Source organism: Chaetura pelagica, unplaced genomic scaffold, assembly GCF_000747805.2.
Source record: "Chaetura pelagica isolate M959 unplaced genomic scaffold, ChaPel_1.0 scaffold3, whole genome shotgun sequence".
NCBI classification, from domain to species: Eukaryota; Metazoa; Chordata; class Aves; order Apodiformes; family Apodidae; genus Chaetura; species Chaetura pelagica.
In genome coordinates, this window is record NW_009952974.1 from 96,620 (window position 1) to 118,421 (window position 21,802).

Genomic DNA, 21,802 nt, shown 5'->3' on the forward strand with positions numbered 1-21,802 from the left:
TCCCCAGTTTTCCATCATCTCAGTCTTAGCATATTGATGGAAGCTAATTTCTATAGGAAGGAAACCACACTGTTTGCAAAGCAATCCTCTAGGATTTATTGATCTTTAAGAAAAATCTCATTAAGCAGAATAAGGAAAATTTACAAGAGGTATGGGAAAACAAAACAATCTCTTGGGATCTTCACCAGGCAGAAACAGGATTAGCTTTGTAGTTTCTGTAATCTTCCTCACAGAAGAATGCTAATTCAGTCTCATTTGCTAGAATGAATAAAAAAATCAATATTTAGCATAGCAGTAAATGAACCACCCAACAGGCAGCTATTTAGAATCTTAGAAGACATCTGGCAAGTTTTTGGTGGAAGACAATTATAAATCAACACACACTCCCTGTCCCTCGCTTCACGTTTTTTGCAAAAAAGATTCCAGTATTAAAGACCTCATTCAACCTTGTTCACAAAAAAAAAACCAAACCAAAAAAACCCCAAAATAAAAAAGAAACACCATACCAAAAACCAGGATCCTGAATATATAGAAGTCAATATGTACACAAGAGCCCACAAGATTTAACACAGCCTTCAGAATTGTTTGTATAAGCATTCAGCAAATTAAGTGATTGCATTTCTATCACCCTCAAATGCTAGAAAAATAATGAAGCATGATTTTTATCTTCTTTTTTTTTGAGTGCATTTTTCTGTTAGGGAAGGGAAAAAGAATCTATTTTTTTCCATTAAATTTGCCTGTAGGTATAATCAGTTAATACTTAGAGGATCAGTAGAATATTTTACAGATCACTTTACATTCTCCCTCATGACCCATCAAAATATGTGTCTGAAGAAGTTAATTTTTTTGCCCTGCTGATGGTTAATTCATGAGGCTTCAACAATATGCAAAGTGAAAGACACAAATTGGCTTCTCCAGCAATACCTTCAAATACCTCTAATTATTCACAGGGGATATGGCAGAGCTAAAGGACCCACAAAGGTTCAGAGCAGTCACAATTCTTGCAACCCAGTAGGTCAAGGACTTCCTCTTCTAAAACAATAAGTCAGCAACATTACTAATTCAGAACAGAGACAAATCTGATGGAAAGCCTTCACAATTATTAAACATGGAATTCTTTAAGGTGCTGAGCCAATAAGTTCCACATTCGTTTTTTAAATTAAACCTGAAGTTAATGAAGTCCTGCCTGTCTTGAAAAAAAAAAAAGGCAGAAGGTGTTTTAGAATCTCAACTAGAAAACAGACAAGACTTTGCAACGAGCACTGAATATTTTATTAATATACACTCTGCTTTACAAAAAAAACCCACAAAATAGGCAAACATTAACTTTGCTGACTAGATAATAACTGTAATAATAATCACTACCACAGAGGCTTTCCCGAGGATACTTATCTAATGGCCTCATAATTTATAACTCTCTACCCAACCCTGTAAAGTGCCAAGGGCAATGAACTGCAGCTTAGAAAAAGTGTTCTGTGTGTCTCAGAATTTCACACATTTTCTTACAGAAATTCTCTGGTTTATTCTAGTAAATCTTGTCCAGACTAGATATTGGAAAAATGTAACATGTCAATAGGAGATTTCAAATCTTCTTACTGATTTAAATGAAATTTGACAAAATGAGGACTAGTGGCATATGCTGTCATACTTCACTTCCTTGGTTTATACTTTCCCGTTTCTTGTTGAAGAAGTAAAATCTTCAAAATTTTACTACAAAGACCCCCACTCCTAACTTAGCTAATTTTCATCTCAAGATACACTGATAGCCATCAAAATGATCCATATCAAAAATCAAAATGGCATAATGGCAGGCTGCATTTTACAAAGCAAGAGGTTTTCTTTTCTATCACAAATACTCACTACATACTAATGACTATATGCTGTTATTCTGAAAAAAGAAATTTAAAGCAGCTTTAAATTGTTTTCTGCCCTGAATAAGCCACCCCTCTCTTTGTACAGAGACAGAAAACAGGCTGGTCTATTCCAATTTTCTTTCACTATAACATTTACTCTGATATTTTGACATCTTTTTTGAGATCACATCTAAGTATTACACTGCTGGAGCTACACACTTAGTTTCAAAGATGGATAATAAATACCAGTATTTATCAATACCTTTTTGAAAGAAGGCAGCTATGGGCAATCTAATTTCTAATCCAGCATCTGGCACTGTCACCAGTCCCTCTCCTGAACTGTGTTGTATCTTATGCCTTAGGCAGGTAAAAATAATGCTTAGATGCATCTTCTGCTAACTAAATTACAACCCTGTAAGAATTCAGTGCTGGTAATCCTCCTTCCTCAGGTATCTTTTTTTTTTTTCCTCCAGATAAGAAGACCCAATTTGGTACAAACAGCCAGAGAATAACTATCAATTAATATTATAGGAACACCCAAAAACCTTTAGGAAAGGCACACTGAAGCCACTTGCAGTGTACCACAGAGAAAAACATCAAAGAGACATCCCAAATCACTTAAAATCAGAAAGTAAATGGCAAGAAACAAAAGGGCCGAGAAACCAAGGAGAAAGAATTCCCATTCACTAGCTGGGGAGCAATCAGAGGGCATGAGGAGCAGGAGGGAGCTTTCTCTGTGACACCCCTGCACTTAGAGCCAGGCAGTTATGCACTCCAGCTAGGCAAATCAGATTCAAATGAGCAAATGTCCATATCAAGGTGGAATGAAACTACATCCCTTAAGTACCCTGCTGCCACAAAGTCATTCAGCCACATTTATGAGAAGCCCAAAGGACAGCCAGGGACCATCAATTTTATCATGACAGACATTTCTTTACATTATCACCAAAAGACATGCCCTATATGTAGTCCCCTGTCAAAATGTGAGAAATCAGGTCAAGTTTCAAGTCTTTGCTATCTTCAGCACATTCTCTAAATGATACTGCTGGAGCTTTCCTGAGCAAACTGGCTATCAGGCACTCTGTGCTGCACATTAAACAAATCTAATCTTATTTCATTATTCCACGCTGGTTCCACTACTTACATTTCTAACCAAAACATCAGTTTAAATGTTACTGATAAGACTAAGCAGACATGGTACTAATAACCTATCTGTCAATCATTTAAAATTACTCTCAGTAGAATTATAAGCATACCCTCTAAAAATCACAATTTGCATTCTGAATATTTGGAGTGCAGATACCTGCTGCCCTCAGTCCAATGATTTGAATGCACATTATCCCCCCTTCTTCCCTGAATAATTATCGAGTAGTGTAAAGAGCATCAGGAATAGCATTTACTTTTCAGCAGGCTATCCAAACATAATCAGCCAGTTATCAGTTTAATGACAACCACAATGAACAGCACCTTCAGTCAATATAAATGTGCTCCTACCTACTCCAGCTGCTTTCAGTGTACTGTCTTCCTTCAAAATCAGTTTCTCATCATCTTCCAAACTCACTACAAGTTCACCAGTCTACAAATCAGAGAACCAGAATAGAAAGATAAGAGGTAAGGATTTACTGACTGATTCTGCCCCAGCCTTGCTTGGAAGTGCAGAGATCTGCCTGCATTAAAGCATGTAAGAGGGGATGAATACAACTAATAATCATACCTTAGATTTGTGTGCTTGGTGAATGATCTTCATGGTATCTGAAAGAAAACACAATGTTTTCCTAAAATAAGACTGAATAGGCAGGTAACACTGAAAGCTGTATCTTGGGAAGAGGAGACAAAGAAAGGGGTAAGGTTCAAAATCGTCTATTAACAACTTTGTGTCTTCAGTCCAGAAGAGGAGAAAACATTGTAACTTCCCAGTCCTGCAGCTACAGTCTTAAACCAGTCATTCCAACAGTAAGGTACCACATCCTATTGGGCTTCTGTCTGCTTCCTGAATGACAGTAACTCATAAATGACCATCCCCATTGCCAGTCAAAACACATCAATTCAAATGCCAGTGAGGGTGTTTTAACCTAACAGATTTCACACATGCAGCTGGGGAAGGACAAACAGCATTTATGCACTGTCAACTACTACAGTTAAGTTGATAGGCAGTGAGTGATAAACACACAGTAACCTGAGCACTTCAGACCATTCCTTGAAATTTTCCTTCTCATGAAAGGAGCACCCATGCCAAAATTTTGTTCAGCAAGTCCATTTTCCATTAACACATACAGCCCCCCCTCTTTTTAATGCTGCACCACCTTCAGTAATATTTATCTCTGATATGTTTGTGCTGTGTAGCACTTTAACAAATTATGCTATACAAAAGAAGAAATACTTCTTTCCTCTGGCAATGTGGCACAGGGCTTTGTTATCAGAAGGGGAAAACTGGTGTAAATAATGTGGTAACTAAAGCAACCAGATGAGTGCAAAGACCCAGAAGGACTGGAAGTCAGAGGATGGCCATGCTAAAAACCAAAACAAAAGAAAGAAAAAAGTAACAACAAGCAAACAAAAAAATGTTCAAAACCAACAACATCAAATTCCAAAGGTTGTGTGTTTGGGCAAATTCAGATTAATGCATCAATCCCAGCAAAAAAAGCAAAACCCACTTCCGTTTGCCTACTCTTTTCTGCCTTGCTTTGCTTTTGGGCATTAACTGAACACTACACGTTGAAGTAGTCTAGTAAGAGAAGGATACAAGGAAGTTAAATATAGGCTAAAACAACTTTCAAACTATCAAAAGCAAGTATTCAGGTATTCAGAAGAACAGAGATCACTTTCCTATTCAGAAACTTGCTTCCATACCACTCTGGCCCATTCTGAACATTTTATTTAAAACATTACAGAAGGCTAAAACCACTCTGTATTCCCACAGAGGTCAGTGAAAAGGCAGTCTTAGCATGCTGTAATAACTGCAGCATTAGAAGCAAGACACATGTGAAATTGCAGTTCCCACATCCATCTTCCACACAAGCAGTGCAAAAAGACCGAGCAACCACAGCAAAACCATATTGCAATCACAAAACCTTTCTACCACAACAAATACAGTCCTGCCTCTGCCTGTCAGTTTTAAGCTTCTCCACCTACTTGGTCACATCCCCTTTTTCCTACTCTTTGCCCAGTCATTCTCTGAACTATTGTCTCCATTTTACTTCCGCTGGCTCCACCACTGGCATCCAGCAGTTCACCATGTCCTTATCTGAGCTATTAAATGGCTTCCCTAACTGTTACATGGACAAAACTACAGCCTGTTCACATAGGCTAAGAAAAAAAGCCTTATGTCCTCTCAATTACCATTCCTATTTCATCCCACTTCAGTCCCACTTCAACATATTCCCAGATTTTTACCTTTCCTTTTGTGATAATGGAACTTCTTGTGGCAACAGGCAAGAAATCACTTTCTAAGTCTGATTCTGTGAAGCATCTATCACATTGCTCCACATGCATGGAAAAAAAAGAGAAGGAGCTTATGAGACAAGTTGGCACCCAGGCTGTCATCATCAGTGAAAAGGTGGCAATGACAGGGTAGAAAGATGAGAAGATTGGTTGAAAAGAGTTCTCTACCAAGGACAAGAATGATGTGTACAAAGAAATTAAGAGAAAATGAAAGTCATAAAGCTTTGAGATGCAAGTTAAAGCACCGAGCCAAAAAGATAAGTGTAATGGTATCACATATGATGTTGAGAGACCACAGTGGTGCTGGGCTCTGCAGAGGAGGAAGCTGAAACAGGAGCAATGTGAGAGACAGCCAGGTCCAACTGAGAGTTCTGGCACTGGCAAACAAAGCAGAAGGAAAAATCTGATTCTCAGTAAGAAGTCTCAGTGTCCTTTCATCAATAAAATACAGGAAAGACAGCAGAGCACACAAGAGGTGCCAAGAACCTGAACCTGGATGATTCACAGCAGAAGGGGGAAGGTGAGGGACTTGCATTTTTCCCTGTGAAAATTTCCATATAGCTTGCACCATCCCACTAACATTAGGCCCCCACTTAACTGGTCTAACAGGTTTTAATAAAGCTCCAAAGTGTTTTTCGCCCACGCTAGGCTCAGTCCTACACAGCACAATCAGGTGCTCAGCCACATTTGCCTTGGAAAAAGAATACACCGATGCTCTCAATGATGAAAGAACTAGCAGCAGGGACAGGCATGTCCAGGAACACAGCTGGCAGCAGCCATCCTCTACAGGAGGCCCTCACCTAGATATTAGGGGGAAGGGCATGTAAGTTAGGTAACTGTTAACAGCTTAACCAATACATTTTTTTAAAATTGTTATGTTTCAGTCTTTATCACTGTAAATCTTAATCCCTAATTTTTTTTTCTGCTTTCATTCTGCACAATCTGTTTCATCATCAGCAAGAACACAGAGTGAAATGCTTGGCTTTTTTTTTTTTTAATAGGCAAAGACTTTATTACCATTCATATGGTATGAATCTATTAAATAGATTCCTCATTCAATTCTTTGAATCACTGTAGAGGAAGGAGTTTGTCAACTCCAAGAAATGAGAGACAGAGGATCACTTGCAGCAAAATTCCAAGGGAATTTTCAGAATTGCCAAGTTTAGGAAAAGATATGTTACTGACATCCAAATTCACTTCCTTTCCTGGAGTTTGTTATTTATTCTATTTTGAAATTATATTCTATCCCAAACAGATGAATTGCACATGTTCATGCCAGTCTTCACAAAAAGGAAATATAAACACAGCTTTACATGAGAGGGTAAAATCATTCTAAATGTCACACCAGGCTCTTTCTTTTTAAAGCATATTTAAAAGTGTTCAAGAAAATTTGGGCAGGCACAGTCACCAGCATGAGTATTCTACAGCAGTTGTCTTCTAAATTATATAGAAACTGGCATAAAACATTATGTCTGCATCTTACAGGAATTAAAACAAGAAAAAAACCACATACCATACTTGTAATTCCTGAAAGGAGGAGGAAGTCCTGTTCTTGAAGGCACATCTATTAAAATAAAGGCACCATGTTAAAACAAAGTTTTGTGGATTTTTTATGTATTTCCATTTTTTTACTTTCCATTATTTTGTGCATGTACCTTGGACATCTTTTACATGAAAATAAACCCACAATACAGGAGATTTGTTTGAGCATTAAATACTAAAACACAACCTTTGGGCTCAGATTCTGTATTTACTCTGTTATCTGATTAACTTCACTGGAGCATGAAGTCCCTCTGAACAAAAGGACCCATGAGGAGAGTGCATGAATGCAACTAGGATATGATCACAGGAGTCTGAGCCTTCAGAAATCTGCCAGCAACATCCTGTTAATGGTTTGCACAGCATCTCTCTCTATCTTATACAAACAGCTGACAACTGTCACTCATAACTGACCTGTTCACTGAACACAGCCATGCCAACCAGCTCAAACTGTAGAAAATTAACTATTTAGAACCATAGAATGGTTAGGGTTGGAAGGGACCTTTAAAGGTCATCTAGTCCGACCCCCTACAGTGAGCAGGGACATCTTCAACTAGGGTCTTCAACTAGACCACGTTGCTCAGAGCTCTGTCCAACCTGACCTTGAATGTTTCCAGTGATAGGGCATCTATCCCCTCTCTGGGCAACCTTTTCCAGTTTAACCTCTTTAGCCACACGGAGGACACATCCCATAGGCAACTGCAAGAACAAAAATACCTTCCCTGGCACCAGTGTCCCCAGTGACACCCAGGGATTTAACCAGGGCCTTGGAAGGCCCAGCCACTTGTGGGGTGCTTGGCAGCAAGGTGGTTGAAACCATAATTTCACCAATAAACAGTATCTCAAACCTGACCTTCAAAACAGATTAAAGGAAGTAATATGGCTCCTTTTGGACCACTAACCATCCATCTGTGGAAGGGGGTTCCACAAAGTCTTGCTCAAGACACTAGCTTTGTCTCAAATAACAGCAAGCTGCAATACTGCACACATCAAAAGCAAGTTTCTTAGCACTGCTTTTTTATTTTATGCTTTGTAACTGCAGCTGTACCATATGTTCTGAAAGTGCTTGTAGATTTCCAAAAGCATCCCAAGATCTTGCCATGCCTATCACTGTCTGGAGGCCTGGAAACACAATACAGCTGTGAGGCCCAGGGCAACATTCTAGGACTTGCTCAAATGTTATCAGCTGTAACAGCTCAAGACTTGTTCAAGCTGACTTCATGCAAAAAGAAATGCAGTTACTCTGCACCCTTTGAATGTCTCCAGTGCAGTGTGTAGAAATACACCTGTGAGATCAGGGTAACACCCTAACAACCAAGTCGCTGCGTAGGATGGTCTACATTAATTAACTTTCAGATACACTGTCGCTTTCAACCAGGCTTTCAACCATCAAGCCCATAGATGAGTAAATCTGCACCACAAAGCTCAAGATGGAGACAGAAACCCAGAAGCAACCATGCACAGTGGGAGCTCCTGGTGTCAAAACCAATTTTTTAAGATCCTCTCTTCTCAGAAACCGCAAACACGACTTGCATTCCCACATTCCACATACTGGTGTAGTTCCTGAGGATCAAAGGCTCTCTGAATTCTTTCAGTTTAATTCTATTAATTTTTGAATAGCTGCCTGACAGCACCACTCGAAGAGCCTAAGGCACAAAGCCAAATGCAGCAATGCCCTTTCTTTTTAACCAGAGATGGGGATTTGGGCTGGGGGAGCAGTCTATACCAATTTTGGCATGGCATACTGACTATGGAAGCTCTTATTAACTCCAGGCCTCTCATCCAAGGGAGAAGAACAGGGATGGAAACACAAATCAGGCATCTCGGCCCAAGCCACAGAATTCCCATTTACTTGCTCCCCCCCACTTTCTTGTGCAGGGACAGCAATACAAGGGACTGAAGCAAACGACTAAGACAACGGACCCTCACCCTTCTGCACAAAAGTGATGAACTGCTTGACTGTCTGATCCAAGTTAACTCCATGATACACCACGGGTCTGAAGTTCCGGTGTTCAAAGGAGCGGACAAGACGAACCGTGACTGTTGAGCTTTCTGCTGACATGAGAATTGATTCTGAATAACCTGGGAAACATCACAGAGAGGAATTATTGCCTCTCCTCTGTGTACCAACACAGTGAGAAAACAAAGGGCAGGGAGGCCTCATTCAAAGACTAAAACACAGCAAGAAATTCAATAGCTTCATGTCTTTCAGGACTTCCCTTTTAGCATTTATGCAGAAACAATAGTAAGATCTCAAAACAAACATGATTACATAGGAGATTATTCATACCACACCCCAAATATTCCAGCATTTGTACCTGTGTTGTGTAACACAGCAGCAGACTCCCTGCTAAACACACAAAAACAGTATGGACAGATGCAAGTACATCTTTGGGGTTTCAAGCACCTGAAAACTTTACCTGCTGAGGGAGTAACATTGTGCTTTAAAAGCAGGTACTAATGTGAACAGAAGTGAAACCTTTCTAATATACTTACATTGTAGAGAGCATAATACTCTGGAAAATGCCTAAGCTCCTACACAGTCCTCCTACAGGAAGAAGAAGAACCTCCCCCACATACAGCAAATAATTCTCTTGGTATACTGCTACATAATTAAGGGATTTAAGTTACAATAGTAGGTCTCTAGAAGGGCTCTACAGGGTTTATACTGCTTTATCAGAGAGCAGAACCCACACTGGAACTGCCTTATCAACCCCAGCCCCTCTTCAAACAAGTCCCTGTGTTGTTCTGTTGGGTTCCTCCTCTTCACAGGAAAACGAGCTGTTTCCTTCCTCGGCAATCCTCTCTGTTCTCAGTGCCGGTTGTTCCTCAACAACCTTGCTTTCTGGTCACACATTGAACTGCCACAGCTGCTGCAGCCGCGAGCAGGGGCCAGCACACCAGCCGGGGCAGAGCACAACCTCGGCACCTCCTGCCCCTCAGCAGCCGCTTCAGCCACCCCTTCGAGTCCCACGGGGCCTTCTCTGACCTCTTTATCCCTTTGCTGGAAGGGGGGGACAGCGGGCGTGCTGCTTGTGCGGCATTTTTGCCCGTTTCATTTAAGAGTCCCACAGCTGCTTTCCTGACGGGCCGGAGGACACAGCGGGGGGTGAAGCAAAGGGGCAAGGACCCCGCTCACCTCCTGCTGCCACAGGGCCCTGCAGGGACCCAGCCCGGGCAGCGCACACACCGGGACACGGCCCGATGTCCCGTTCCCCGCCGGCTGATCCTACCTCAGGCCCCTCAGGCCCCGCACCCCCGTGCCAGGGCCCTTCAGGCCCCTCAGGCCCCGCACCCCCGTGCCAGGGCCCTTCAGGCCCCTCAGGCCCCGCACCCCCGTGCCAGGGCCCTTCAGGCCCCTCAGGCCCCGCACCCCCGTGCCAGGGCCCTTCAGGCCCCTCAGGCCCCGCACCCCCGTGCCAGGGCCCTTCAGGCCCCTCAGGCCCCGCACCCCCGTGCCAGGGCCCTTCAGGCCCCTCAGGCCCCGCACCCCCGTGCCAGGGCCCTTCAGGCCCCTCAGGCCCCGCACCCCCGTGCCAGGGCCCTTCAGGCCCCTCAGGCCCCGCACCCCCGTGCCAGGGCCCTTCAGGCCCCTCAGGCCCCGCACCCCCGTGCCAGGGCCCTTCAGGCCCCTCAGGCCCCGCACCCCCGTGCCAGGGCCCTTCAGGCCCCTCAGGCCCCGCACCCCCGTGCCAGGGCCCTTCAGGCCCCTCAGGCCCCGCACCCCCGTGCCAGGGCCCTTCAGGCCCCTCAGGCCCCGCACCCCCGTGCCAGGGCCCTTCAGGCCCCTCAGGCCCCGCACCCCCGTGCCAGGGCCCTTCAGGCCCCTCAGGCCCCGCACCCCCGTGCCAGGGCCCTTCAGGCCCCTCAGGCCCCGCACCCCCGTGCCAGGGCCCTTCAGGCCCCTCAGGCCCCGCACCCCCGTGCCAGGGCCCTTCAGGCCCCTCAGGCCCCGCACCCCCGTGCCAGGGCCCTTCAGGCCCCTCAGGCCCCGCACCCCCGTGCCAGGGCCCTTCAGGCCCCTCAGGCCCCGCACCCCCGTGCCAGGGCCCTTCAGGCCCCTCAGGCCCCGCACCCCCGTGCCAGGGCCCTTCAGGCCCCTCAGGCCCCGCACCCCCGTGCCAGGGCCCTTCAGGCCCCTCAGGCCCCGCACCCCCGTGCCAGGGCCCTTCAGGCCCCTCAGGCCCCGCACCCCCGTGCCAGGGCCCTTCAGGCCCCTCAGGCCCCGCACCCCCGTGCCAGGGCCCCGGCGGGCGGGGACGATGCAGTTGCGGCCTCAGGCTGGGGCTGGAGGCACTTGGGAAGGCAAAACCTCTCCCCTATTGCGTGTCTCGCTTCCTGCAATCTTGCAAAAAACGGCTCAGTACCCACTTGGCATGGGTTGATGTGCGGGCAGGCATAAGCTGGCCTGATAAGGGCTTGTGCAACTTGTGGGTTTTAGGTTAACCCAGCTGTAGCTGCCTAAATCACTTGTAGCAACAGCCTGAGAATCCTTCATGTTAGCTTTGTGCAAATGTTAGGTTTGGGGTTTTTTGAGACCTCTATCAGTAAGTAGCTGCCTAGGTCAAGGGATGTTGCTTTAATACAAACACTTCTCAAACTGGCTTTAACAGCAAGACAAAACTATACTGGTGTGGAATTGCAATACTTGGGAGGGGGGGCAGTTTCTTTGAACCAGATTGGCTGCTAAAAATAATATTGGAAAGCTAAAAGGAACAGGACAAAACTTTTATAGGAGCTATAGTTAAATACCAAATGTTGGAAGGACTGTAGCAGGAATATCTCTGCAGGTACATTATGCAAAATCTCTCCTGCTACTTCTTTACCTACACTTCTGTCACTGGCAGCTTAGCCTAGGAGTAACACTTAAAATGAAGCATGTCTTTGACCTTGTGTAACACTTGAGTAACTGGAATTAGAAAGGAAAAAGGTCAGTTGTTTCGAGCACTGGCTTCCTGACCCAGTTGCTAATGACACTTGTATGGTGTTGCTTGAATTCCCAGTTGGCTGTGAAATGTACAGGTAATGTTAAGTATGGTCATTTGCAGTCTCTTCTTCCCAAGAACTGACTTTGGCTTTAAGTTACAGTCCTTTTGGTGTGGCTGGACCTTGGCTTTATTACTGTTTACCAAGGTGAAATAGTGCTGTTTAGCTGTTAATAGACCAACGTTTCTGTAAGTTGCTGCATTCATTCAGAGCAGTAGCTGGCTAGAAAAGCAATTCATTTAAGAGTGAGCTAATAGGGCTTTGTGTTGGGTGGAAGTGCCAGCTAGCTCTGCAGCTCATGTTGCCATGTGAGCAACAAGGGTATTTCTTTGGCTCATTTACAGGCTACTGTCTAGTTCCATTTGCTAATCCAAAGCATTGTCTTCCTAGGAGGAAGTAAAAACCCGGAGGGGACTCTACATGAAGCATAACCATATAATACACCCATATCTCATTAACTCCTTCTCTGGCCACAACATAGCCTGCAATGAAGTGAGTTAGAAGTCAGAGCTCATCCCCCTAGCTGGCAGAACAAATGAAGAGCTGCATGTTAGAAACATGCCATTAATTTTATGACAATGAGTTCTAAGCTGTACACTACTAGCAGTTGTTTTCGGGGCTTCGTTTGTAATGGACCTTGGGGCACTTCTGCTTTATTTTAGAGCTGCTGTGCTTTAGTTGGACAGCTGCCATGTGACTGCAGTCTCTTCAGAAAGCGTGATAAAACCAGTAGCACTACGTGGTGCTCTTCTGCTGAAATTATGCTTTTGTCTTAAGGCAACTTGGGAGAATATCTGTTGCCACCAGTAGCATTCCAAGGTGTTCCCTTGAAGTGCTCCCCTGGCTACAGCTTTGTAAGTAACATTGTATCTTACCAGCTAAATAGCCCTGAGGAGAAGGTAGGTATTAATGGCAACCAGACTACAGAAACTAATTCTGCTGCTTATCCTGTCTCCCTCAGACCGCCCTGGCATGCTGGACTTCAAAGGCAAAGCAAAGTGGGATGCCTGGAATGCACTGAAAGGTAAGGATCTGCTTTAAAAATAATAAAACCACAGGCAAACTAGTCAGGAAATCATACGTGGTTCAGCAAGAAAGATTGTTGCCTAGTGTTGCCTTTTAAGACAAGAGTTCTAGGAGTTCAGAATGCCGTGATAATTCTTACTTTTCATTACCTCTGCAAGGCATAAGGAAACCTGAAGAATGTAGCTTGTGTGAAAGGGAATTAAGGTGCAAAATGCTCAGCTGGCTTAAGTTGTTGCAGAAAGGAGATTTGTAGCAGCGGCAGAAACCTCAATTTCTCTTTTCCAGGCCCCAGCCTAGTACTCCAGAGATTGAACTTTCCCTCCAGTCGTTGTGTTCCTTCTAAAGCTTTCCTAGCTGGAAGATGCAACTGGGCTCTCTGCTTTAAACGAGGAGTCACACAAGTGGTCTAATCTATGCCAATTTAATTTTTCTGGTGCTTTAAGGATGTTAGAACAACATCTAAGTGCAGTCTAAGTCGTTTGAAAGCTTTCCTGTGATAATGGTGAGCAGCATTAATAGAGCTAAGACAGTGTTTAGTTGCTGTTTATACTAGTGTAACTTTGCTTCAGAACTCTCTTGTCCCATGACTGCTGAATGCATTTGTTCAAAGCTTTAATGCTCTGTTCACAGCCAGGTGACCTTCTTTGGCTCCTTTGCTCTGGGGTAGTGTGCTGCTGTGTGCTGTAGCTTGCAAGGGACTGTGACTTCCATGCAAAAGGTGTCATCATCTGCAGGAGGTATCTGACTGCTTCCTGTGTTCTGTTTTTCAGGAATGTCCAAAGAAGATGCAATGAAAGCTTACATAGCAAAAGTTGAAGAACTAAAGAGCAAATATGGCATCTGAGGACTGGCTGTAGCAGCCATTTGCACACCTGAAATATGCCTTATTTCTAATACTGTTGAAAACTGGTTGCGAAGAGTAATTTTTAATGCCTACTATATGATAGTCAGTTCTCCTCATGCCTTTAGTTTGGGAGAAGCTGTGTACTCGCCTAATGTACTGACACGTTATAAATTCCTTCTGGGAACAAAATCTGGAACTCATTAAAGTGCATTTGGTATTTGGCTGTTGTGGTGGTCATCCCTTGGAGGTAATTCTGGGCTCCCACCTTCCCCACTGTGTGGCCGCTGTCGGTCCCCGCTTGGTAAGGCCGGTCCTGGTGCCACTAGAGGGGGCTCAGGGATCTGTGTTTGTGCCACGCGGACTTGCGTCTGAACCAACCCGCTGGTGTCTGATACTATTTTACCTCCTGGCTTCTGTAGATGCGTGGCAACCCACAAAAGCAGGAGCACCGTGACGAGGCTAGGTCGAACGATGTGTATGCTAAGAGCAAGGTGCTTGATATTTGTTGCCTGGGGCTTTCAGAAGCTTGGTCAATGGTTGTCAAATCATCTTTCATAGAATGCTTCTTGGTTATGTTTCTCCCCAGCCATGTCATGCTTCTGGAGATAAGGCAAATACTGGCTTAATATTGACAAGACTGTTCAAATAGGAAGACTTGCAGTGAACAGCAAAAATTCTATTACAAAGGCCGTAGTTGGGACCATCTCTAGCTGGCTTTTACCTGGTTTAGTCTGCCAAGTATAGACTGTTAGAATTGCTGATGCTGGAAAGACAGACTGTACTTTTAAAATGTGGCATTGGACTATTCCTGTATGGAGTATTTGAGAATGAAGTCACAACCTGATATGGGAATAAGGAATTCTAACTCCTGCTGTACTGGTTAGCATCTGAACAGGTGAGGACTTTGAATAAACAGTCTTCAGATAGCAATTAATGTACAGAAATACATAGGGGTGTAACCTGTCATCACATACCTGGCTTGGTAAATATGTAATTCTGTACTAAGTTACATGGGCTTTGCTGTGTGTATTATCTAACTTACATTTTATCAGGTCACTGGTGAGAGATGGAGAAAACTTTACCTCACGTGGTTTCAAAAGTTTTAACTTCCCCCTTTGCTACTTTTAATGGGAAATGCTCCTGAAGCTACTTGTTCACCCTTCAAAATGGGTTAGGACAAAGGGTTTGTTCCCTGTTCTCATATGGAAAAAGGTTGTTCCTTCTTTTTCTTTCTTATTCTTCTATGTCAGTAACATAAGCATTTGGCTTTTTTACCTCTCCTCTCATAGTTATTTGAAATTGTGTTAATTACAGAGGGATAAGAGCAGATGTTTAGTACAAGAAATGTTGTTAGCTCTTTGCCAACCCTGAATTCTGCAGCCATCTCCATCTTCATAGCTGTGTTTTAAGAAGCTGGTCATCCTTGGAGCATTCTGCCTTCCTGTAGCAGGGTGTAGCTCTTGTGCTTGTGTTTGCTGGAAGCTGAAGCCCTGTGAGCATGCTGTACTTTACTAACATTTTGTCAAAGCAGGTGTTTTCAGAATTTTTGACTCCTAAAGCAGTGGAATTGGATTCTGTCAGGTTCTATATCCTAGACCTCATTTGGCTTTATTTTCCTATGAGACTTTAGCTAACTGTTACAGTGCTGCTTATCTTCCTCATACCTGTCTGGCATTAGGAAAACATCCCTATGTACACAGTGCATATCCCAGGGAGGACTTGGTCTTGGCCAGGCTTTTATACCTAGCCTTGTTCAAATAATGATGTTTGCCAGTCTGTACAAGTGATTGGGATCTCTACCTTGGATGTCTTTATTTGGGTAATTTATTTTTACCCTAGTAACACCTTCTTCCTGCTTACAGCTTTGCTTTCCTTGGGAAAGTAACATCAGTAGTCTTCCTGCTTAGCTTGTTTCTTGGCAATGAATCTGCTCTTTGGCAATCAGCTGTGCATCTCAGGAGTAAGCTGAAAATTCAAGTTGTGGATGTAAGAGCTATACAGTAAGAGACTGTGCAGAAGGCACTAAGGTGGAAACAGAAGTACTGATGTCTGTGCACAGTGTTGGTGAGGAGAAGCAGCAGCACCAAAGTTGCCTGCACAGCTATTAAGTGTGGGTACTACCACTGGAGAAAGCATGTTGAAAAAGACTGAGCTGGATTGGGGGGCTGGTTGTTTACAGCAGGGTCAGTGTCTGTAAATGCAGGGGATGTTGGGCTGTCTGGAAGTGGTGCTGACTTACTGATAGCCTAGTGCTTCCTGGTGTGCGGGATGAGACTCCTGGGCTGCATATGTAACACTTTGGCAGTAGTGATGCTAGGACAATGGTGGTCTAAGGACAGCTGCAAACAGACTTGTAGGTAGAGTGAATTGCTGTTATTAAACTAGTAAAGTGGTAAAAATAGACAACCAGCTATACACCCTTGAGATTTGAAACAAGCAGCAAGCCTCAAACCAAAACATAACTTCAGAGCCATTGCTCTGTCTGCAATAAGGTACTCTTGATGGAGGAACGGATGCTTTTGATGGCTGGGCCATGCTGCAAAATGGAATTGTTCTGACACCCCTTCAGGGAGTTGCTGCTGTTTCCTCTGTATGAGATCAAAGGAAGGCCAGTGACATCCTGGTCCTTGCAGCGCTTGCAGAGGGAAAAGACGTGCTCTGAAACAAGCCCAACATGCAGGAGGTCAGAGGCCAGCTGGCACATGTGCACTCAGATCTGTGCTGAGTGTGCAGAGCATGCAGGATGGAATCTGGACTTTGATATGGCAATAATGAATGTTAACTTGCATGTGTGATAAGACAGTGTTCCTTCTATCGCCCTTCTACTATTTGTTCTTGCACAGAGAAACTAGTTGATTGGCACCCGGTGCAATTAGAGATAAGCTGGAAAGAGGATGTTTCTTCCCTTGTGTTGTTTTTTTTCTTGTAGCTTTTGCTTGCTCTGAACAAACAAATGGGAAGGTGCAACACCCCTAGCACAGATTTAACAAATCAGTACCAGAGTGCTGCTTAAGGCCCATCACAGATTTTTTGACCCTACAAAGTTGTTTTCTGTTTGACTAAAAAGCACTCTGAGCCTCACTGCAGTGTGCAACTGTGTTTCTCTCAAAATTCTTCAGTCCTCAGCTGGAGGGATCTTGTTTCACAACGCAAGTATTTTAACCTTTGAACTTATTTGACCCTGATGATACTGCTAAAAATAAGTGACAGTTGTGTTTGCTGTTGTTTAAATTATTTGCTCTGCCCCCCTGAGTATTCAGAGCAAACAACATTGGGCAACACCACTTCGGGGTGACTGAGCTATCATGTGGGATTGATTATAGATTGGGATAGACAAAAAAGAAAATGCATTTTGGCTTGGATAGGTTCATAAATACCACAACTGTCACCCAAAAAGGGTTATGCAGTCTTCCAAACTGTCATCTCTTAAAACCATCCCACCATCCACTGTAGTTTTAGTGGAATCTAAATCTTTGCTGTCTCAAGAGTGCCTGAAGATGTACAGAGTTGTTTTCAAAATCATGTAATATGTCTTTCCTCTAGTGTTTGAAAGACATCCCGTACTTTAGACTGAATAATGGAGAAGCCATTAAAAAATACAATCACTTTAATGAATATGGGTCTGGGGAGGAACAGCTGGCCAAAATTCCTGGAGCTTGATAAGCTTATGAAAGGTGACATGAAAAACTGCCTGGATGTGGAATCAGTGGCTCAACAAATGCCTTCCAGCCCTTAGGTTAGCAAGGGTTACTTTAGCTCTAGTTACTGCCCCTGCAATGAGGAGCTCTTACTGTTAATGTAAAAGAGCCCAAAGCCCTGGTGCACTGGGGTATTATATGATCTCTCTGGCTAATTGTTCCTAAGCCAGGAGCTTGTTCTCTTTGCAATCCCAGATTGCCTCAGATGATTCCATACTCTGGAAAGGATGAAAATGACACTACTTGGGCTAACACAGCCAGGGAAACACCTTGTTTGTCTCCAGCAAAGCGTACAAGGCACTGACTTGTACTGTGTTCCCCAAAAGGCTGAGATAGTGGTAAGCCATCTCCTCCTGACAAACACTGCTCATTTGGATAAGTTCTGAATCTGAAAGGTGAGCTCACCCATTTAAAGTACTTGGTATTTTGAATCTGAGTATTTAGCTGCGTTGATCTGAGTTTTTACTGAGAGAAGAAACATACATAACAGCTGAGAAACTGAATCGTATTTCCCCCAGCTTACATAATATTGAAATGTGGACACAAATTTTTCTAGTAGTGCTGAAAGGGCTAAAGTTTTATTTCCTATATTGAATGTGTATTTCAAAGCATCAGTTTGTCACAATGGACAGGTGTAAATAGTTTGAGGTCTCTCCTAAGACAGTGTAACTATTGTCAGAGTCCTGAAAAGGGCTCAAGCCAAAGCAGAATGAGCCAGCACCCAGTGTTGGGTCTCAGCAGAGTGATGCTGAGGTAGATCCAGAAACTGATCAGAAGTGAAAAACGTTCTTACCAGGATACAACATGTATTCCTTTAAGCCTGTCCTTCTGCTTAAAGTCTCTCTTTTCAGACTTAGTTTGCTTGAGGGGTAAAGTGACTGTAATGAATTGGCATATTAACAGCATGTTTCTAACCCAGCTCTGAGTGCCTCAACAGGTACCCTTTGATTTGGATGAGCAACTGGATCCCAGACCTTGGTTCTGGGTATTGCCATGTCCAGCAGCCCAGATCCCTCCCTCAGATCCAGCAGAGTGTGGCAGAGCCTGGGGCTGAAGGGACACCTGGTAGCCCCCTCTGGGGGAACAGCCTGCCTTCCAGTGGTACCAGAGGGGTCCAGGTGGGAGGCAAAGCAAAACCATCTGGCCCAGGAGTTGTGTACTTTCCAGGCTCTTAACTGCATCTCTTACATGCTGGGGATGAGGCTGCCTGCTCAGCTCCAGCACCCTGCAGCCGTGGGAGGAAAATCATGAGCTGAAACGGTTGTGACAAGGGGCTGGTCCATGCTTTGCCTGCCTTAGGGCAGCCCACACCCCCTTATGTTCCTGCCTGGAGGTCACATCAATCACTGAGGATGACACTGCGTTCCCAGAAGCTGCTGCTCTTGAGCAGCTTGCCAGCAACTTGCTGACTCTTTGCCCCATTCCAGAAGCTCTTTCAGCCCAGCAAGGCTGACTCCAGCCTGAGCTGAAGGCAGCTTCTTCAATTTGGATTTTCAGTCTACTGCCAGAAAACAAACCTGCAAAAGAACAATGAGATGAGACAGTTGCTCACATTTTGGGGAAGGTACAAATAAAATTATTTGACCCCTTATAACAGGCCTTAGGAATCTCCCAAAGTCTCAGTCTGTAAAATACTGAATATCTATTTGTCTCCAAAATCAAGTCAACTTGTCTGAAAGACACCTTGAAACATGGACCTGGCAAACATGAGGCTTTAAGTGTTTGGCCAGATCAGTTTCTATGACAAGAATTAATACTTCATCAGAATTGTATGCAACAGAGAAATGCATGTACAGAAATAACTAACTTCGAGATTAGATGAACTTTTACTGGTGGTGACTCAGTCACTTCTGTTCTGCTTTACCTTGAAATGAAATACTTCATTGGGTAACTGCTCCCTGAGCCCTTGTGACTCTCAGACTTCACTTGTGAGCCTTCTCTGGGTTTCTGCAGGAGAAAAGCTGGAGCAGATTCTTCATTTTTTAACTTCTCATGGTTTTAAATGAACCAGATTAAACTATTTCCATGTTTTACAACAGGCCCTGGTAATTTCCATTATTTATGAACACATTTCCCTGAAAACTTTCTCTCCAGGGATAGGATGTGAAATACCCTCTTGAAACAATAGAGAAAAGAGACTTTCTAAACAAAATAATTAAACTGGCAATATACCAAGAACTCTACAGTAACACAGCTGAACCAAAAATACATCTGAAGTGCTTTAAAGGTCATTTACCATGTTGTTACTGTGTAGGTAACATTCTTTGGGAAAAAAAAAAACCTATTTTCCTTTTAAAGTACTGAGCTCTTTTTATTGTAAAATGCTGTTTTCACATACAATTTTCAGAAATAATAATGTTGAGGCCTTTTCCCACCATTTTTTCTTCAATCCTCTTATCTTGAAAAGACAGAAAATATATTTGGCTTGTTTGTTATGAGAGAGTGAAGATAAAGTCATTTTTTCACTTGAAAAAGGTGCAGAGTTCTAGCAGGCTTCATACAGAATGTACCAAGCAATGGCAGAAACAAAGAGCTTATAAACTATTAGTAACTGTTTCATTAACACTATTATTTGAGTAAAGAGTAAGTCTGATATTAATTACAGGGCAAGTTTAATTCTGATTTATATTTTCTATTTAGGTCATTTAAATACAAAATGTTAAAGCAGTTTTGCAAAACCACCATCCTTTTTCTCAACAGAATCAGCTTGGCAGGTAACTGTGTCTGCTTGAAGTATGATGTGGAGTAGTTTTTCTTTCCAAAATCACTACTCCTCATTCTACATTTGTGCACATGTTTACTCATGTGAGCCTTGCCAAAGGCTTCTACAGAAAAATATTATCGTGTTCAGAAGGACACACCTCTCAATTAAAAATTATTTTTTTCTAAATTGCTGAAGTCATTAGGATGACTTATGTGTTTTAAAGGTGCTTTAAGTTGCTAAATGGGAGCCAAATTGCCTAATGCTTTGCAGGATTGAGGCTGTGTTACGAAAAGCCTAAGTCATGTGAGGTTTCTGCCAGATAAGCATTGGTGTGTATTTTGTCTGGCCTGGGCCTGCATTTGTCATGTAGCAAATGAGACAAGATGGCCTGCTTGTGATTTTGAGCCAAAAATACATAAATATTGTTAACTTTGGAACTTAGAACTAGAAGGGTTTAACAGCAAATGCCTGGGATCAGCCTGAACACTGGAATACATAAATACTTTAACCTATGGAATATATAGCCCAGGATGTTCATAAAACTACCATCTGATGAGCCTGAAATGAAAGAGATGTGGCAAGCATCTAGTCTGCCAGCTTGGATAACACATTTAGAAAAAAACCCAAATGTGGCAGACCACAAATGAACTTTTAACAACAGACCTTGCAAAAATTTGCCATGTTGCAAAAGCAGAAAATCCCAATTCAGTGTTGGATAGAAATTTAATAACATATACAGCTTTGAAGAGAAACAGATGAACAAAAGATTTTGCAGGAAGAGAGAAGGGTCAGAATGTATCATTAAAATGTGAAATATGAAAACTGAAGTAAACATGTTGTTCAGAACACTCACTCTTTTGAGAAATAGTGTTCCAGAAAATACCTCCAGGCAAATCATAGCTGATCTATGTGTTTTTAAAGGAAAGAGAAAGCCCTCATAACACTGCATAGATACTAAAATAATGAGACAATCTATATGGACAGCTGACTTTTTCAGAAATGGAAGCAGTTGGAAGGGTAAAGTTATGATAACTTCTACCACCCCATGGTGAAGAAGGAGATCCTTCCAGCTCCCTCTGGCTAGAAAAGGAATGGTCAAACTCTGACCCTGCTTTGCAGGAGGGAGGTCCAGGAACCACGACCTGAGGAGCACATCCACTGGAGCCTGTGGAGTCACTGCAGACCTCTCTGCTGGAATCAAAATCACAATTTGGCAGTAAAACAAGAGGTTTTGATGGCACAGCAAAACTCAACTTCCTTGGGCTTTTTTTAAAGCTGTTTCTGAAACACACACACACCCCTGCAAACAAAAATTAAAACAACAACAAAAAAAAAAAAAAGATGGCAAAACAGGAGTGAGAAAAAGAGCAAGGACATAAAACTTTATGAGCAGAGATGTTTTTTGCTGACGGAACAGGTAGAGATACTTAAGGCTAAGTACCCGGGTAAGAGATAAGAGTGAGCACACAGCCCAAGGGGAGAGGCCACAGCCGGCAGGGAGGAGAGCTGGGCTGGAGAGGCTTTGGGAACCCAAGCAGCGGGAGCAGATACGGGCAGGCAGCGGCAGGGAAAGGGCAGCACCCAGCTGCTGCTGTGCCCTGTGCGTGATGCTGTGCTCTGTGCCTGATGCTGTGCCCTGTGCCTGATGCTGTGCTCTGTGCCTGATGCTGTGCCCTGTGCCTGATGCTGTGCCCTGTGCCTGATGCTGTGC

General features: G+C 43.5%; 5 protein-coding genes across 5 annotated transcripts in view; 2 read left to right on the top strand and 3 right to left on the bottom strand.

Moving 5' to 3' along the window:
* Positions 1 to 76: 76 nt before the first annotated feature.
* On the bottom strand, positions 77 to 8,895 carry LOC104387294 (chromosome unknown open reading frame, human C2orf76). The gene is made up of 5 exons (XM_009996017.1): positions 8,763 to 8,895; positions 6,808 to 6,858; positions 3,568 to 3,605; positions 3,348 to 3,429; positions 77 to 258 (listed from the first exon to the last, which is right to left on the bottom strand). Exons 1-5 carry the CDS (start codon positions 8,893 to 8,895, stop codon positions 182 to 184), a joined length of 381 nt encoding a protein of 126 aa, XP_009994319.1. The 3' UTR covers positions 77 to 181.
* Positions 8,896 to 10,062: 1,167 nt separating this feature from the next.
* Positions 10,063 to 11,331, bottom strand: LOC104387434 (collagen alpha-1(IX) chain-like). Its single transcript, XM_009996202.1, has 2 exons — positions 11,304 to 11,331; positions 10,063 to 11,108 (listed from the first exon to the last, which is right to left on the bottom strand). The coding sequence occupies exons 1-2, from the start codon at positions 11,329 to 11,331 to the stop codon at positions 10,063 to 10,065; spliced, it is 1,074 nt and encodes a 357-aa protein (XP_009994504.1).
* Positions 11,332 to 12,728: 1,397 nt separating this feature from the next.
* DBI (diazepam binding inhibitor (GABA receptor modulator, acyl-CoA binding protein)) lies at positions 12,729 to 13,909 on the top strand. Its single transcript, XM_009996203.1, has 2 exons — positions 12,729 to 12,843; positions 13,616 to 13,909. The coding sequence occupies exons 1-2, from the start codon at positions 12,729 to 12,731 to the stop codon at positions 13,687 to 13,689; spliced, it is 189 nt and encodes a 62-aa protein (XP_009994505.1). The 3' UTR covers positions 13,690 to 13,909.
* A 199-nt stretch (positions 13,910 to 14,108) lies between these two features.
* The window catches only part of TMEM37 (transmembrane protein 37), a 10,048-nt gene continuing 2,354 nt past the window's right edge, over positions 14,109 to 21,802 (top strand). The window contains exon 1 of the mRNA XM_009996204.1: positions 14,109 to 14,180. Within this exon, the coding sequence (XP_009994506.1) occupies positions 14,109 to 14,180 (72 nt within the window). The remainder of the gene's footprint in view (positions 14,181 to 21,802) is intronic.
* The window catches only part of SCTR (secretin receptor), a 31,443-nt gene continuing 26,810 nt past the window's right edge, over positions 17,170 to 21,802 (bottom strand). Inside the window, exon 14 of the mRNA XM_009996019.1 lies at positions 17,170 to 17,180. The gene's annotated coding sequence lies outside the window, so the exon portion shown is untranslated. The remainder of the gene's footprint in view (positions 17,181 to 21,802) is intronic.

Excerpts from the sequence above, each read along its gene's own strand:
- DBI (XM_009996203.1), top strand. The coding sequence starts at position 12,729 with ATGGCAACCAGACTACAGAAACTAATTCTGCTGCTTATCCTGTCTCCC. Across the intron at positions 12,844-13,615 it reads TGCCTGGAATGCACTGAAAG|GAATGTCCAAAGAAGATGCA; the intron begins GTAAGGATCTGC and ends TCTGTTTTTCAG.
- LOC104387434 (XM_009996202.1), bottom strand. The coding sequence starts at position 11,331 with ATGAAGGATTCTCAGGCTGTTGCTACAA. Across the intron at positions 11,109-11,303 it reads TTCTCAGGCTGTTGCTACAA|GCCGCAACTGCATCGTCCCC; the intron begins GTGATTTAGGCA and ends CCCCAGCCTGAG.
- LOC104387294 (XM_009996017.1), bottom strand. The coding sequence starts at position 8,895 with ATGTCAGCAGAAAGCTCAACAGTCACGGTTCGTCTTGTCCGCTCCTTT. Across the intron at positions 3,430-3,567 it reads ACCAAGCACACAAATCTAAG|ACTGGTGAACTTGTAGTGAG; the intron begins GTATGATTATTA and ends TCTGATTTGTAG. Across the intron at positions 259-3,347 it reads ACTGAAAGCAGCTGGAGTAG|CAAATGAGACTGAATTAGCA; the intron begins GTAGGAGCACAT and ends TATTCATTCTAG.